This window comes from Procambarus clarkii, chromosome 59 (assembly GCF_040958095.1).
Source record: "Procambarus clarkii isolate CNS0578487 chromosome 59, FALCON_Pclarkii_2.0, whole genome shotgun sequence".
NCBI classification, from domain to species: Eukaryota; Metazoa; Arthropoda; class Malacostraca; order Decapoda; family Cambaridae; genus Procambarus; species Procambarus clarkii.
The window spans coordinates 23,808,790-23,822,795 of NC_091208.1; the positions used below are offsets into that span (position 1 = coordinate 23,808,790).

Here is a 14,006-nt window from a genome sequence, read left to right on the forward strand (position 1 = left end):
TACGCAAAGCGTTTCGGGCATGATAAACTTAAATGACAAGCTTAATACTAATTGAGCATAATGAGTAGAATGAAAACAAGAAATGAAAACATAGATGAAAAAGCAGCACAAATACAATTTAGTCGACAAACAGCGCTCATTAAAGAAAAACAGACATTGGTTGACAATAGAAGGGTAAGGTAGGTTACAGGGAATTTATTAGGTATAGCTTCGTTTTTAACTTGAACTGGTTGAGAGAGGTACAGTCTTTAACATGGTTGGGAAGGTCATTCCACATTCTGGGCCCCTTGATTTGTAGAGCATTTCTAGTTTGATTAAGTCGTACTCTAGGAATATCAAAACTGTATTTATTTCTGGTGTGGTGCTCATGGGTTCTGTTACAACCTTCTATGAAGCTTTTGAGATCAGGATTGGCATTATAGTTTAGCGTTTTATATATGTATAATACACATGAGAGAATGTGCAGTGACTTAATGTCTAACATATTCAGAGATTTGAGTAGGGGTACCGAGTGATGTCTGGGGCCAGAATTGGATATTGTCCTAATAGCAGCTTTGTGTTGAGTAATTAGAGGACGTAAGTGATTTTGGGTAGTAGAGCCCCAAGCTTATGTGTTACATAAGACAAACAACTTATCCAGTATGTCACTGGGTAATTTGCGTCTCATATGGACTTGGATTATCCAGTCCGATTCATCCAGATTCACTTTATTATTTAGTGCCTTGAGCAAGGACTCAAACTCCAATCTAAAGGCTTGGAGTGAGTCAGCTGATCCATCTGGAGGGGAAATATCTAACAGTTTCTGGGTTAGAAGTCTGATAGTCCTTTCTGGCTTAGCATAATTTTCCTTAAGGAGCTGTACTGCGTTATCATAACCATCAACAGTGAAGGTCAAATTACAGACCACCTTTAACGCTTCATCCTTTAAGACACCTTGTAAATATGTAAATTTTGTGGTCTTTGCTATAGTGGCATTAGAATCCTCTGAATTAACAAATTTGTTCCACAAGTTATCCCAACTCTCGTCCTCTGTACCAGAGAAAGTTGGGAGACTAAGTGATGGTAATTTGACTTCTGGTTGTGTCGGGTTTTGGGAAGCTGTGGCTGCAATGTTTGTAGTGGCCTTGTGTATGGTTATTAACTTGTCAAAGTGTTGTAACTTCGTTTGTGTTGCATCTTTATAATCTGCGTTTTCTTGTACAACAGCTTCCATTGCACCTTCTTCGATGTTAGTAGCAGCAAGAACATCCTGGTATTTCAGGATTTCCATTTGTACATGCTGAAAATTGCTCTCTGCAACCTTATGATGGCCTTCTAGTTCTACATAATCAACTGGAGTTTGATTACATAAATCATCGCATTTTTTTATCTGTCGGGTTAAATGACCCTTCATACCTGCAAGGTTGATGATATTCTTGAGAGATATAAGAATTTTGCACCAAGATTGTAATATTTTGTTGAATTATCTGCATGTCTCTTGCAAATTGTCTATACAGTATACCTAGGTCATAAAAGTATTTGTGTGTACGTCTGATAACATACTACTTGTGAAGGAGGAAATGTATATATCTCTCAGAATGTATATATATCTCTCAGAATGTTTGGTAATATGTTTATTGTTTGTGATGTGTGTCTATGTATGTATTTATTTATTTATTTATTTATTTATGCATATACAAGAATGTACATAAGGAATGTGAGGATACAATTATGGTAATTACAGTCTTGTAAAGCCACTAGCACGCGCAGCGTTTCGGGCAGGTCCTTAATCTAAGAAAATTTTAAGGAGGTAAATACTTGCAAAATTTATAGACAAAAAAATGATAACAGATTACATGGAATGAAAAAAAAAAAAAAGATGAGAGAAAATTATAGGTACAGTATATTAAAGCACATAGGTAGCTATGATTGATTGCAATGACAGCTTAAAATGGTAGTTGACAACAAATTGGTAGGCACAATACAGCAGAAACAATATAAGATTGATTGCAATGACAGCTTGAATGGTAGTTGACAAAAATTGGTAGTCACAATACAGCATATGGCTAGCACATAAAAGAAGACAGCAATGAACACAATGATAAGGTTGTTTGATATTACATAAAAATTAGGAGATTGGGTACCACTAGGTACAGAGCAAATTTAAAGCTCAGTGTAGGAAACTAAATAGATGAAGTTAGGTACTTTTTGGTTTTGCTTTTAAATAAGGCAAAAGTTTTACAGTTTTTCAATTCACTAGGGAGTGAGTTCCATAGACTAGGTCCCTTAATTTGCATAGAGTGTTTACACAGATTAAGTTTGACCCTGGGGATATCAAAGAGATATTTATTTCTGGTGTGGTGATAATGGGTCCTATTACATCTGTCCAGGGAGAGTTTCAGAGCATGGTTTGCATTTAAGAACAGGGTTTTGTAAATGTAGTTGACACAAGAGAATGTGTGGAGGGAGTTAATATTTAGCAAGTTTAGAGATTTAAACAAATTATAGTGTGTATTATATTAACACGTATTATATTAACACGTTAATAACGTATATTAACACGTTGTACTGAACGGGGTGAGAATAGCTTGAGCTACCTCATCCCTTTGTGTGTACTTTACCTCAATAAACTTATTTCAATTTCAATTTCATACCTGCGAGGGTCGCTTTTACATTTTTTGCATTACACATGATGGCTGTATTTGCTAGCCATGTTGCAATTGTTCTAGTGTTAAGCCTTGTTGGACTTTGATTTGGACTGTTACTAGCACTTGAGCTAGTAGAGCTACTAGTTTCCGAACTAGAGCTGTTTATCATTTAAAAATACATTATGTTATCATACACACTATAATTTGAGTGGTAACCTTGTATCTATGCTGGATTTACCTCACGTTAGGCCCCTCAAAATCACTCTTAGTTGGTACAGAGACACAGGTTAACCCTCAAAGATTAAATGTTTATAGTTAAATTATTACTATAGTTATGGTAATATTATGTAGACAACACAACTCGGATTGTCATAAGAAACTGCATAAAAATATGTGCTTGCTAGGTTGTAATATAGGTTCAACTCTAGACAAATGTAAATTCTTACCCTTACACCAGGTTAGCACAATACATTAGACTAGGTTGCTGTACAACACCAACCTAAAATGTCCTACCCTTGTGCAAGAACTGGTTGTAAATGTGATATGCAGTAATTGTTACTGTAATGGTGCAATATTAAATATTATGTAATGTTATATAAACACTTAAAATGATCTATATATTTATGAGTAAATAAATTAGCCTCTTATCAACCTCTTGTAATGAAAAAGCACAATTGTTCTTTTGATTCAGTCCTCAGAACAATAATAGAGCTTGTTGTAAGTTCTGTTCACTTGTTAGCTGATATTGAAAAAGTTAGGCAAGAAATTGTATAGCAGTGTCTTCCTGCTATAATTAATATATATGTGTAAATATTGCACTTATGTTTATATAGATTTAATCAGGATCTTGCATCTAGGTTCAAAGAACCAAACTTATGTGGTCTGAGAACCAGTGTATTATCCGGTTCGAAGGACCAAACTTATGTTGGAAAATCCTAGCAGACTTTAATTTTTTTATTCTATTTTTTATTCAAATATTTACTTTAATTTACTTTTCAGTTGACTTTAATATTATATTATATTTCTTCCGAGTTAGTTCTTAGTTAGTGGACTGTATATTCTGATTCAACCTGCTAAAATATTTCTCCACACATAGTTGGAGGGACAATTTGTAGCTTAAACCACTTTGAAGTGGATCCTTCATAAACCACAAATTGTTTACCTAGCCTTTAATATAAATTATAAATCATACCACATATGGTGGTCTAATCTACAGTAATTATACTTATAGTTAATCTATCTTCAGTATAAAATAAAAGGGGGGGGCCTTAGCTGATATTGTAGATAGGGCCTGCTAAGGCTGAATAATTGTAGCATCAGATTCGGATGTGGCCCTGTGCCTCAAAGTGCCATGTAATGGCAGCTATCTGGAGGTCTGCAAGGCTTGATGTACAGCAGGGTAACAAATTTCTATAATTATGTTGGGAGCCAACTGTCTGCTTCAGTAACTTCCCTCACAATTACCTATGTGGGATGTTTAACAATTGTAAAAGCACACCAACATATTAAGGCACAGGTATGACATGAATAAGAGGAAAGTATAATGTTGAGTATGTACTTGGTTGAGCTTTAAAGCTCTCTTATAACCAGCTACCTAACTAATATTGACAAATGCACACTACCAATAAAAAGTTATAAGGCAGTCGGATACTCAAGTGTTCTGTTGGGTAGTAGAATGGCTGTGGTAGTTCCGTTAGGACAGAGTAAAATATCTGTCGTGGGAGACTTGTATCACAATTCTCCAACAGCACTCTTCTTCTTCTTCTTCTTCACGAGAATAGGGGCAGTTTGCATGAAGAGTTTACCCCTCCCGAAGACTGCACCGGGACAAATGTAGGGAGACGCGTTGACGTTAAGGAGGAGAAGCAAGACAAAAGTGTTAGATGTGACGGGTCATAGAGAGAGGAGTGGCGACAAAAACAGAGGGGGACGGTAGAGGGAGACTCCCCACATCGTAGGGCGGGCAGCTGACCAGATGTGAACAAATATTTCTCCGGGAACTTGTATATCAGAAAGCGCAAGCAGTACGCCTCCCAAACCACCCACGTGTCATCGGGCACCCAGCCACCAGGCAGTGGCCTCGGCTGAGACATCTTATCCGGCACCTTATACACAAACTCCTTCACCCACGACACCCAAACAGTGGACGAGCACCACGGGACCGGAAGCACCCGGGCATCCCGATAAGGGCCCAACACTGGAACCCCACAGGGCACGACCCCAGCAGGCAAGACGAGGCTTCCCCCAGACCAGGGCAGTGAAGGAGGGGAAACTGCAGGGGATGCAGGTGCGGCATCGACCCCACCACAGGGCACAGGAGCCGAGGCCCCCCAGCGCATATCTTTCCGCAACATCACGACGAGGTCCCGATCATCAGGGACAACCCCCCACTGTGGAGAGCCAACAGCAGGCGACGCAGGAGGGGGGCACAGGTAGCAACTTCGGAGCCCCTCACAGCACCATCATCCTCGGCGGGGGGCGCCAGATCACCATACTCCCCAACCATCTCCCAAGGCACACCACGAAGGGGAGACACATTCCGAGCTTGTCGCCAACGCTTCGAGACAGGCCACACCACACCACTCCCAGCAGGCCCGCCACAGGCACAGCCACCATCTTCACATACACACAGGCCACACCGGCACCGTCCGAGGAGTCCACAGAGGCCACATTACCCACACTGCCCGCATCATCCAAGGATACAGCCTCAGAACACCGACGTGCACGCTTCTGTAAAGGGATCGAAAGAGCAGAACTACAGTCGCCAACACACACAGACACTGCAGGCACTTCCTCCCGCCGAAGCCCCCCCTTCAATACAACAGGACCCGCGTCCCCGGGAACTGGTACCATATCCACAGACGCGGGCGGGACATGGACATCCACTGGGACATCTACCACACACAGTGCAGGCGACGGCCCACCAGTCTTACACTCCGGCGCAATAACTACCTCCGGGACCACATAAGGTAACAGACTGCATGTAGAAGGCATAGTAACCGCCTCAACAGGCAAAGCAGCAGACAATCAATCAGGCGCCTCAGGCACAGCACCCACTCCATCCTCAGTAGCGTCCGAAGTCAACAGGGGTGGAAAGTCCTCCTCACGAAAAACATGCACCCTGCCAGTTGCTCCAACGTCGCACGCTGCAGCAAGATGACCCACATTACCACACCTGTAACAGGTGCGTGGTTGCCCATGATACTGGCAATGGAGCGTGTAACCCAGCACGGACACAGAGGACGGAACACTACTCTTTAGAGACATGGTCAGGGTGCGGGAACCGTCAAGCATCCCAGTACAGTGCCATGCAAGTACCTTGTCCCAACGAATGCTTAGCACAGTACCAAACCGTCCAAACACAGCAGTTAGCCCGCCAAACACACACCGAAACTACGACGTTGGTACAACGTTCGAACAAGTTTTAACACCTCCTAACCAGTTATAAAAACCAATATAGCAAGTTGTAACAGCGTTCTAATACGTCATAAACACGTTAAGCCAAGATGTAACAACTTTATTACAAGTTGTAACAAGCGGAAAATAGAGACAGTTTCGGTTTGTGTTTCCAGGGAGGAGAGCGTCGTTAAACTCGAAGGGGGCACCACGCATCGACATATACGTCAAGGCAACACTGAGGTTGACTACCATAACAGAACCGGCGGCATCAGGGAGAGGGTAAACACGCCAGTCACACCGCCCCAGAAACGCCTGAAATGCAGCCTGATGGCGAAACTTGACCACAGCGCGGTTCCCCTGCAGCAGCTGGACGCCCACCAATTCCGACAACGGCACATGGAGAACATCCACCAGGGCAACACCAACCAACAAGTGGTCCACTGGCACCGTAAAAGCCAGACCAGCTGACGAGGTCCTCTTCAATGGAGGCCGGTAAGACCCCATGTCTCCTCAATAGGCGCACCACGCCCACCCAGGGGACAACACCCTCACAGCCGTCACAGACACCCTCCTCACACAGCCACTAGGGTAGAACTCCAACAGCACTCTCATGTTTCGTTTACACGATCTGTGGTGTACGTGCCGACGCTTCTAGCCAATGTTTTGGTTCTACTTCTGATTTTATTTAACAGTAGCAAGGGAGTCAAACTGCACTTCTTGTTGTTGGAAATTATATTCAGTCCTAGTGAACACTTTTTTATTAAGTTTAAACATTAGACTGTTGTTTAAAAAGAGATGAGATATATAAATATACGTCTTGTTGGATGACGTCAAAGAATAACCCATTCTCCTTTTCTTTAATGGGTAACTTATGTTATTTTGTGTGTCGAATTTCCGACAGTATGGTAGCGAGATGGGGCGAGGGGAGTGAAGACCCATGTATTTTCAGAATTTACTTTATATATATATGGAAATATTTATCTATTCAACACCCAAGCATGCTCCCCTCCTCCAACAACATCTTCCATGTCAAGGTTGCAGGCTGAGGGGAAGTCGTGGGAGACTAGATTAACAAAACTGATATTACCCCCCTTTCCCTCCACAAGAACCCGTTTCAAGGAAGGAGGCTCAGAATGCAGGCCATGACAGGGGGGATTGAGTAGACTGGATATTTCTCTGCATGTCAAGCAGTTAGCTATATTGCAGATGCAATAATTCTCTATGACTGAGCCCTCAGTATTATAATTGTGTATACTTCTTATACAAATATCAACCTGTCTCTATTTTTGCGTTGTGATTGTGTCAGGACGGCAATATTCATCGTGTGAACTCTTCGACAGTCACTGGAGACATTCCGGTTTGTTTTCTGGCATTACTGCAGCTGATTGATGAAGATTAAGGCACCCAAGGCACGGGCATGAACAGCCCGTAAGTGGCAGATTTTTTGGAGTCAGTGTAATGTTTGGTCATGAATCTAGTGGCATTGACCGACACATTTATATAGAGGTGATAATGTGGTCAACTTCAAGACATTTTGGTGTGGCTGGCGCAGCTAAGTGAACAGCATGTTCTGGTGGTTGGAAAATGGATGGTACCTAATACAAAAACCTCCGTGTTGATACAGTCTCCGTGGTGTAGTGGTAAGACACTCGCCTGGCGTTCCGCGAGCGCTATGTCATGGGTTCGTATCCTGGCCGGGGAGGATTTACTGGGCGCAATTCCTTAACTGTAGCCTCTGTTTAACGCAACAGTAAAATGTGTACTTGGATGAAAAAACGATTCTTCGCGGCGGGGATCGTATTCCAGGGACCTGCCCGAAACGCTACGCGTACTAGTGGCTGTACAAGAATGTAACAACTCTTGTATATATCTCAAAAAAAAAAAAAAACCTTTCACAGCTTTTATTGCCCTGTTTTGACTTTATATTTTATTGTTCTAGTATGGTTTTACTTTGCTTAATTTATATTTTTCAGTAACATCAGCCATTTATATACGTTTCTTCGATCTCATTTCATTATAACTGAGTAATGGCTACTGCTAAGTAAGATATTACAGCTGATCACTGATAAATTATTCTAAGATAAATATATTTATTTGACAGCTTTCTTACAATTGCAAGATTAGCTACAGACTAAGTTACAGTCAGCCAGAAGGATCCAACACACTAAATAAACAATAATTATATATCCAACAAGAAGTACTTTCACTTATTTGTTGTAACACTGATGTATGTGTGTGTGGTGCAGATTGTAATGACCTCTCTGCCCTCCCTTCCCCAGAAGGCCAGACGGTGCCCCTCGCCAACGCCTCCCTCGCCATCCTGCCTCACGAGGTGGACCTGCAGGTGGGCGACCACTTCACCCTCAACCTCACCCTCAGGTGACTCCTGCCTCACCTTGCCTCAACTTATACTTTTCTACATTTTGACAGATGTTTAATTCCATCCTATCTGTGTCTATTGCTATATATTCTTCCTTCAATATTTCATACTTTGTTCCTCTTAATCAAATCATTAAAAATCATCTCAAGATAACCTCTTGACTGTTGAGGTCTATGAACTGTGATAATATAGTCTGTATAACCCGCCAAACACACCACGAAGCTACGGCGTTGATACAACCTTTGAACAAGTTGTAACAAGGTAACGATAGGGGCCGTTACATTGTGTGTTTGAAAGGAACAATGTATTTAAATGAGGTAAATTCCTAAGAGCTCATTGGTCCTCCTAACTGTTGGGTCTACACCCATGAACTGTGATAATACAATAAACAGTGTATAACTGTGTAGTTACACGAGGTAAACTCTCAGAGCTGAGTGGAGTGACTGTTGTGTTGTTGTTGTTGTTACAGCGGGGAGTTCGAGGGCTGCGTCAACGTGAGTTTCCAGCAGACGAAGGAGGTGGTGGACCTCCCGCCGCCACTGCTGCTGTGTGACGGCTCCCAGGGTGACTGGTGGGACGTCGTGATCAACACCACCTATAACGGCAAGGCCACTCTCACCGCTCAAGTCGACCCTCCTGGGGTAGTTGAGTAAGTCCATCACTCATTTTGTCAGGATATCGCCCATCCTGAGATCTTTGTTATAACAGTAAGAATCAAGAGAAAGCACTGTGCTAGGGGGCTATACTAAGTAAGTCACAGATGTGTCAAAATTATAGTAACACATATGGATGTCAACTGGTCCCACTGATGTTGTCTTTTCAATGGTGCTGCAATTTAGCGCTCAGAGCGCTTGTAGGCTCCGAGGAGTTGCACTTTCACTTTGAATGTCGTGTTCTCTGGCAACGCCTCAATAGCTCGGAGTGTCAGGAGAACCCGGAGTGTAAAGTGGTTTGCTGGCAGCTGTGTGGCAACAGCTTGCCAGCAGGAGAGGAGATGGGTCCGTGCGACCGTGGTGATCCTGATCCTGTGTGTGTGTGGATAAGAGAAGTGAGGATGTTGTTGTTTTTGATTCAGCTATTCAGAACAAAAGTTCCAAGTAGCGCGGGCTATGGTGAGCCCGTAGGAAGAGAGGAAGGTACGGGCACATATATAAGGTATATGAGGTGATATATAAGGTTAGAATGAGGTAAGAAAAAAAGGTAAGAGTAAGATTAGAAATTATTGTGACATACTGTTGTAACATTAAGTAACTGATGAGAAGTTTGTGGATATTCAACCTATCCTACTGAAATTATTGTATTTATGTAACTATGTGGTCGATCGTACCAATATGTAGTAATGGAGCCACTTTTTTTTTACTATTTTTATAATAAGTCCGGAAATATAAAGCTAAAACCAAACTTATTCCTTAGTTTAGTATAGCACATACGAACTATATTAGGCCTCAGATGGCGTGTATTAGGCTTTAGACGGTTAGGTTATGTTAGCTAAGGTTTTATTAGCAACATAAATACAACAAATTTTCCAGTTTGTCCAAATTTAATAATACAAGAGTCTACCTTCTATTGGTCAATCACGACATATTTGTACTATCACATAGTTACTATAAGAACTTTCATTGAAGGAGGCTGGGATGGGTTACTGCAGGTCAGCGCGGACGCTGTCGCCACCTGATACAACAGCGGCCTAATTGCTTACAAGCAAATGCTGAGTTTCCCACACAGCCCCACACCACCTTGCCCTCCTCCCGACAGGTCGAGAGATGCGTTCGCCCTGGTGTCAGTAATGACCAACCCGAGTATCGACGTGGCGGCTGACGTGCTGGGCTGGCTGTACACCATCGCCTGGGACGTCTCCTTCCTCCCGCAGATCTACCGCAACTGGCACAGGAAGAGGTACGTCGATACAAACCTGAGCTGCCTCGTATGAGTCAATAAACCTTCTGAAGTTTGGGTCGCTACAGGGCGACTGAGAAATACTTTCGCGGTCTTCCACGCTAGAATATCAGACGATACAATGTTAGGAATTATTTGGATTATTATTCCCCTGCTTCTCCACTTATTCTCTACTTAGCCTGCCAGCCCATTCACTGCCCTCATCCCTCCCTTGTCAGCCTAATCACTCCCTCCATCCCTGTTCAACCACTTGGGCTGGATGGTAGAGCGACGGTCTCGCTTCACCCAGGTCGGCGTTCAATCCCCGACCGTCCAAGTGGTAGCACACAATTCCTCCCCCCCCCCCCCGGTCACGTCCCAAATCCTTATCTTGATCCCTTCCCAGTGCTATATAGTTGTAATAGCTTGGCACTATTCCCTGATAATTTCCTCCCCCCCCCTTCCCACCACCTCTCCCCTGTCAGACCACATAATCTTCTCTATGCTCGCTATGCTAACCCCAGAGTGTTCCAGTAACGCTATGCTAACCCCAAAGTGTTCCAGTAACGCTATGCTAACCCCAGAGTGTTCCAGTAATGCTATGCTGATCCCAAAGTGTTCCAGTAATAGTATGCTGATCCCAGAGTGTTCCAATAATACTATGCTGATCCCAAAGTGTTCCAGTAACGCTATGCTAACCCCAGAGTGTTCCAGTAATGCTATGCTGATCCCAGAGTGTTCCAGTAACGCTATGCTGATCCCAGAGTGTTCCATTAACGCTATGCTAACCCCAGAGTGTTCCAGTAACGCTATGCTAACCTCACAGTGTTCGATTAACGCTATGCTAACCCCACAGTGTTCCAGTAACGCTATGCTAACCCCAAAGTGTTCCAGTAATACTATGCTAACCCCACAGTGTTCCAGTAACGCTATGCTAACCCCAAAGTGTTCCAGTAATACTATGCTAACCCCACAGTGTTCCAGTAACGCTATGCTAACCCCACAGTGTTCCAGTAACGCTATGCTAACCCCAAAGTGTTCCAGTAATACTATGCTAACCCCACAGTGTTCCAGTAACGCTATGCTAACCCCAAAGTGTTCCAGTAATACTATGCTAACCCCACAGTGTTCCAGTAATACTATGCTATCCATCATGCTATACGAGGTTCAGGTATCCAAGAGTTTATATTGTATCAGAATTCATATTGTTCCATTAAGGGCCTTCAAGACATCACAATACTGAAAGAACGTTTAAAAGTTTTCAGTGTTTCCCAATGCTTTACTGTCACTCATACATCTCAGTATCTACAGATATCTCTGTGAGGTTCTGGAGCCCAATGAGGGTTTTAGACCCAACCCGACTACACTCTGGTCAACGGTAATGGTTTTCACTCTTAATCCCTCATCACATCACAATAAAATCTCATTGGCGTGATATATCAATGAAAATCGTTTTGAGGCAATGGAGTGACTCGAACCTACGTACTGGTGAATCCCAGACACTTGCCCTAACCGACTCGGCCACGATGGTTAGTGTGTGGGATAGGAGAGATAACACCATACCGTCGGCCAGAGTATGACTGGGTGTTACAGTCTGGGAATCACCAGGACCTGGATTCACGAAGCTCTATGTATTTCTTCGTAAGTATGTGTGCTACGAAGGTTCCTAAGTACCGGCTAAGAATGCGTCAAGGGGCGATTCTGAAAAGTAAACTTACGAAGATTTTTAAGAAGTTCACTTAGGTTTCGCTAGATGTCACTAGGCTTTTAGTTTGGCCAATCAGAGAGAAGGTAACATTTTTCATCTTATAGCTGTAGCCAATCACAACGCTGGCATATCGGAGCTTATCCGTGACCACTTGCTACTTATTTACGTCGATTTTTTCTTATAAAATTAGTACATTTCAAAGTAAAACTATGTTTTTTCAACTTGTACAGTCAGCACCGACATTGTAGTAAACAAATATTACATTTTTTGTTTACCTTCGTAATTCTAAGAGATAGTGTATAGCTCCTCTTGTCGCTCCCAAGACTTTAGAAGCGATGGTATCTATTTACGTATATATTTACCTAAATTTACCCAAGAGTCACTAACTATCTAGTGGCCTCGACGAGGACAAAATATCGGGGGCTTATTAAGTCCCACCAATTGTCCTAATGATATTTTCTAGTTGGATTTTGGTATTTACGGCTTCAGCGGGTAGGCGGTTCCATGGATTAACTTCTTTCTTTATTTATTTATTTATTTATATACAAGAAGGTACATTGGGTTTGTGAGGATACATAGCATAGTGTTTACAATCATGTAAAACCACTAGTATGCACAGCGTTTCGGGCAGGTCCTTAATCTAACAGATAATTTTAAGTAGGCAAATTCTAGCAGAATTTATAAAATGATAACAGATACATTGCAAGACAAAAATGAGATGAGAGAGATTAGTAGGTATATTAAAGCACATCGGTAGCTCTGATTGATTGCACTGACAGCTTGATTAATAATTTAACAAAGATTAATAGGAACAATACAGCATATTGATAGCACACATAAGAAGACAACAATGATCACAATGATAAAGTTGTTTGGATTAGGTACATAAAGATTGGGAGATTGGGTAGCACTAGATACAGTGCAATTTTAAAGCACAATGTAGGAAACGATGAAGATGAGATTAGGTACAGTACTTTTTAGTTTTTTTTTAATGAGGCGAAAGTTGGACAGCTTTTCAGTTCATTAGGGAGTGAGTTCCATAGACTGGGTCCCTTTATTTGCATAGAGTGTTTACACAGATTAAGTTTGACTCTGCGAATATCAAAACGATATTTATTTCTGGTGTGGTGATAATGGGTCCTATTACATCTGTCCAGGGAGAGTTTCAGAGCAGGGGTTTGATTTAAGAACAGGGCTTTGTAAATGTAATTGACACAAGAGAATGTATGGAGTGAGTTTATGTTATGTGAGTGAGTTAAACAAGGGGGCTGAGTGTTGTCTGAAAGCAGAGTTTGTTATTATTCTGATAGCAGATTTTTGCTGAGTGATGATGGACTTGAGGTGGTTTGCAGTGGTTGAACCCCATGCACAGATACCATAATTAAGATAGGGATAGATTAGTGCATAATATAGTGACATGAGAGCAGAGTTAGGTACAAAATATCTGATTTTGAAGAGTATACCAACTGTTTTAGAGACTTTCTTAGTTATGTGTTGTATGTGGGTGCTGAAGTTGAGTCTCTTGTCAAGGAATAGGCCAAGAAACTTTCCGTCATTTTTATTACTGATATTAACATTGTCTATCTGAAGCTGAATTGCATTTGTTGATTTGCTTCCAAATAAGATGTAGTAGGTCTTTTTTATGTTTTGTGTTAGTTTGTTGGTTGGCATCCATAAGTGGGCTTTTTTTAATTCATTATTCACAACATTATTTAGTGTGTGAGTGTGGGTTGGGGTATTTATAACCCCCTGGGAACAAAATCTGCTTTCAGTCCTACTCGAGAGGACATACTCTTCAACACTATATCTGTGATTGCCCTGTTATTAGCGACTTCAGACCAAATAGTATGAGGTCCTTTGAGCTCTGTAACTGCTTCATACACTCAGGAATATTGGAAGATATTCTTGTGCTGTACCCAGATTTTGCTAATGGGGACTAATAGATCAGCCACACATTTCTTATTCTCTTGAGTCCATGTATGACTGGCCGTCCTGTGAGGTGGGGATGTTGGATGAG

General features: G+C 42.1%; 1 protein-coding gene across 1 annotated transcript in view; it reads left to right on the plus strand.

The window, feature by feature from the left end:
- LOC123768090 (cystinosin homolog) overlaps positions 1–14,006 on the plus strand; it is a 149,473-nt gene that overhangs the window by 110,842 nt on the left and 24,625 nt on the right. Inside the window, exons 2-4 of the mRNA XM_045758385.2 lie at positions 8,306–8,405; positions 8,876–9,055; positions 10,162–10,302. Of these exons, the coding sequence (XP_045614341.2) occupies positions 8,306–8,405; positions 8,876–9,055; positions 10,162–10,302 (421 nt within the window). The remainder of the gene's footprint in view (positions 1–8,305; positions 8,406–8,875; positions 9,056–10,161; positions 10,303–14,006) is intronic.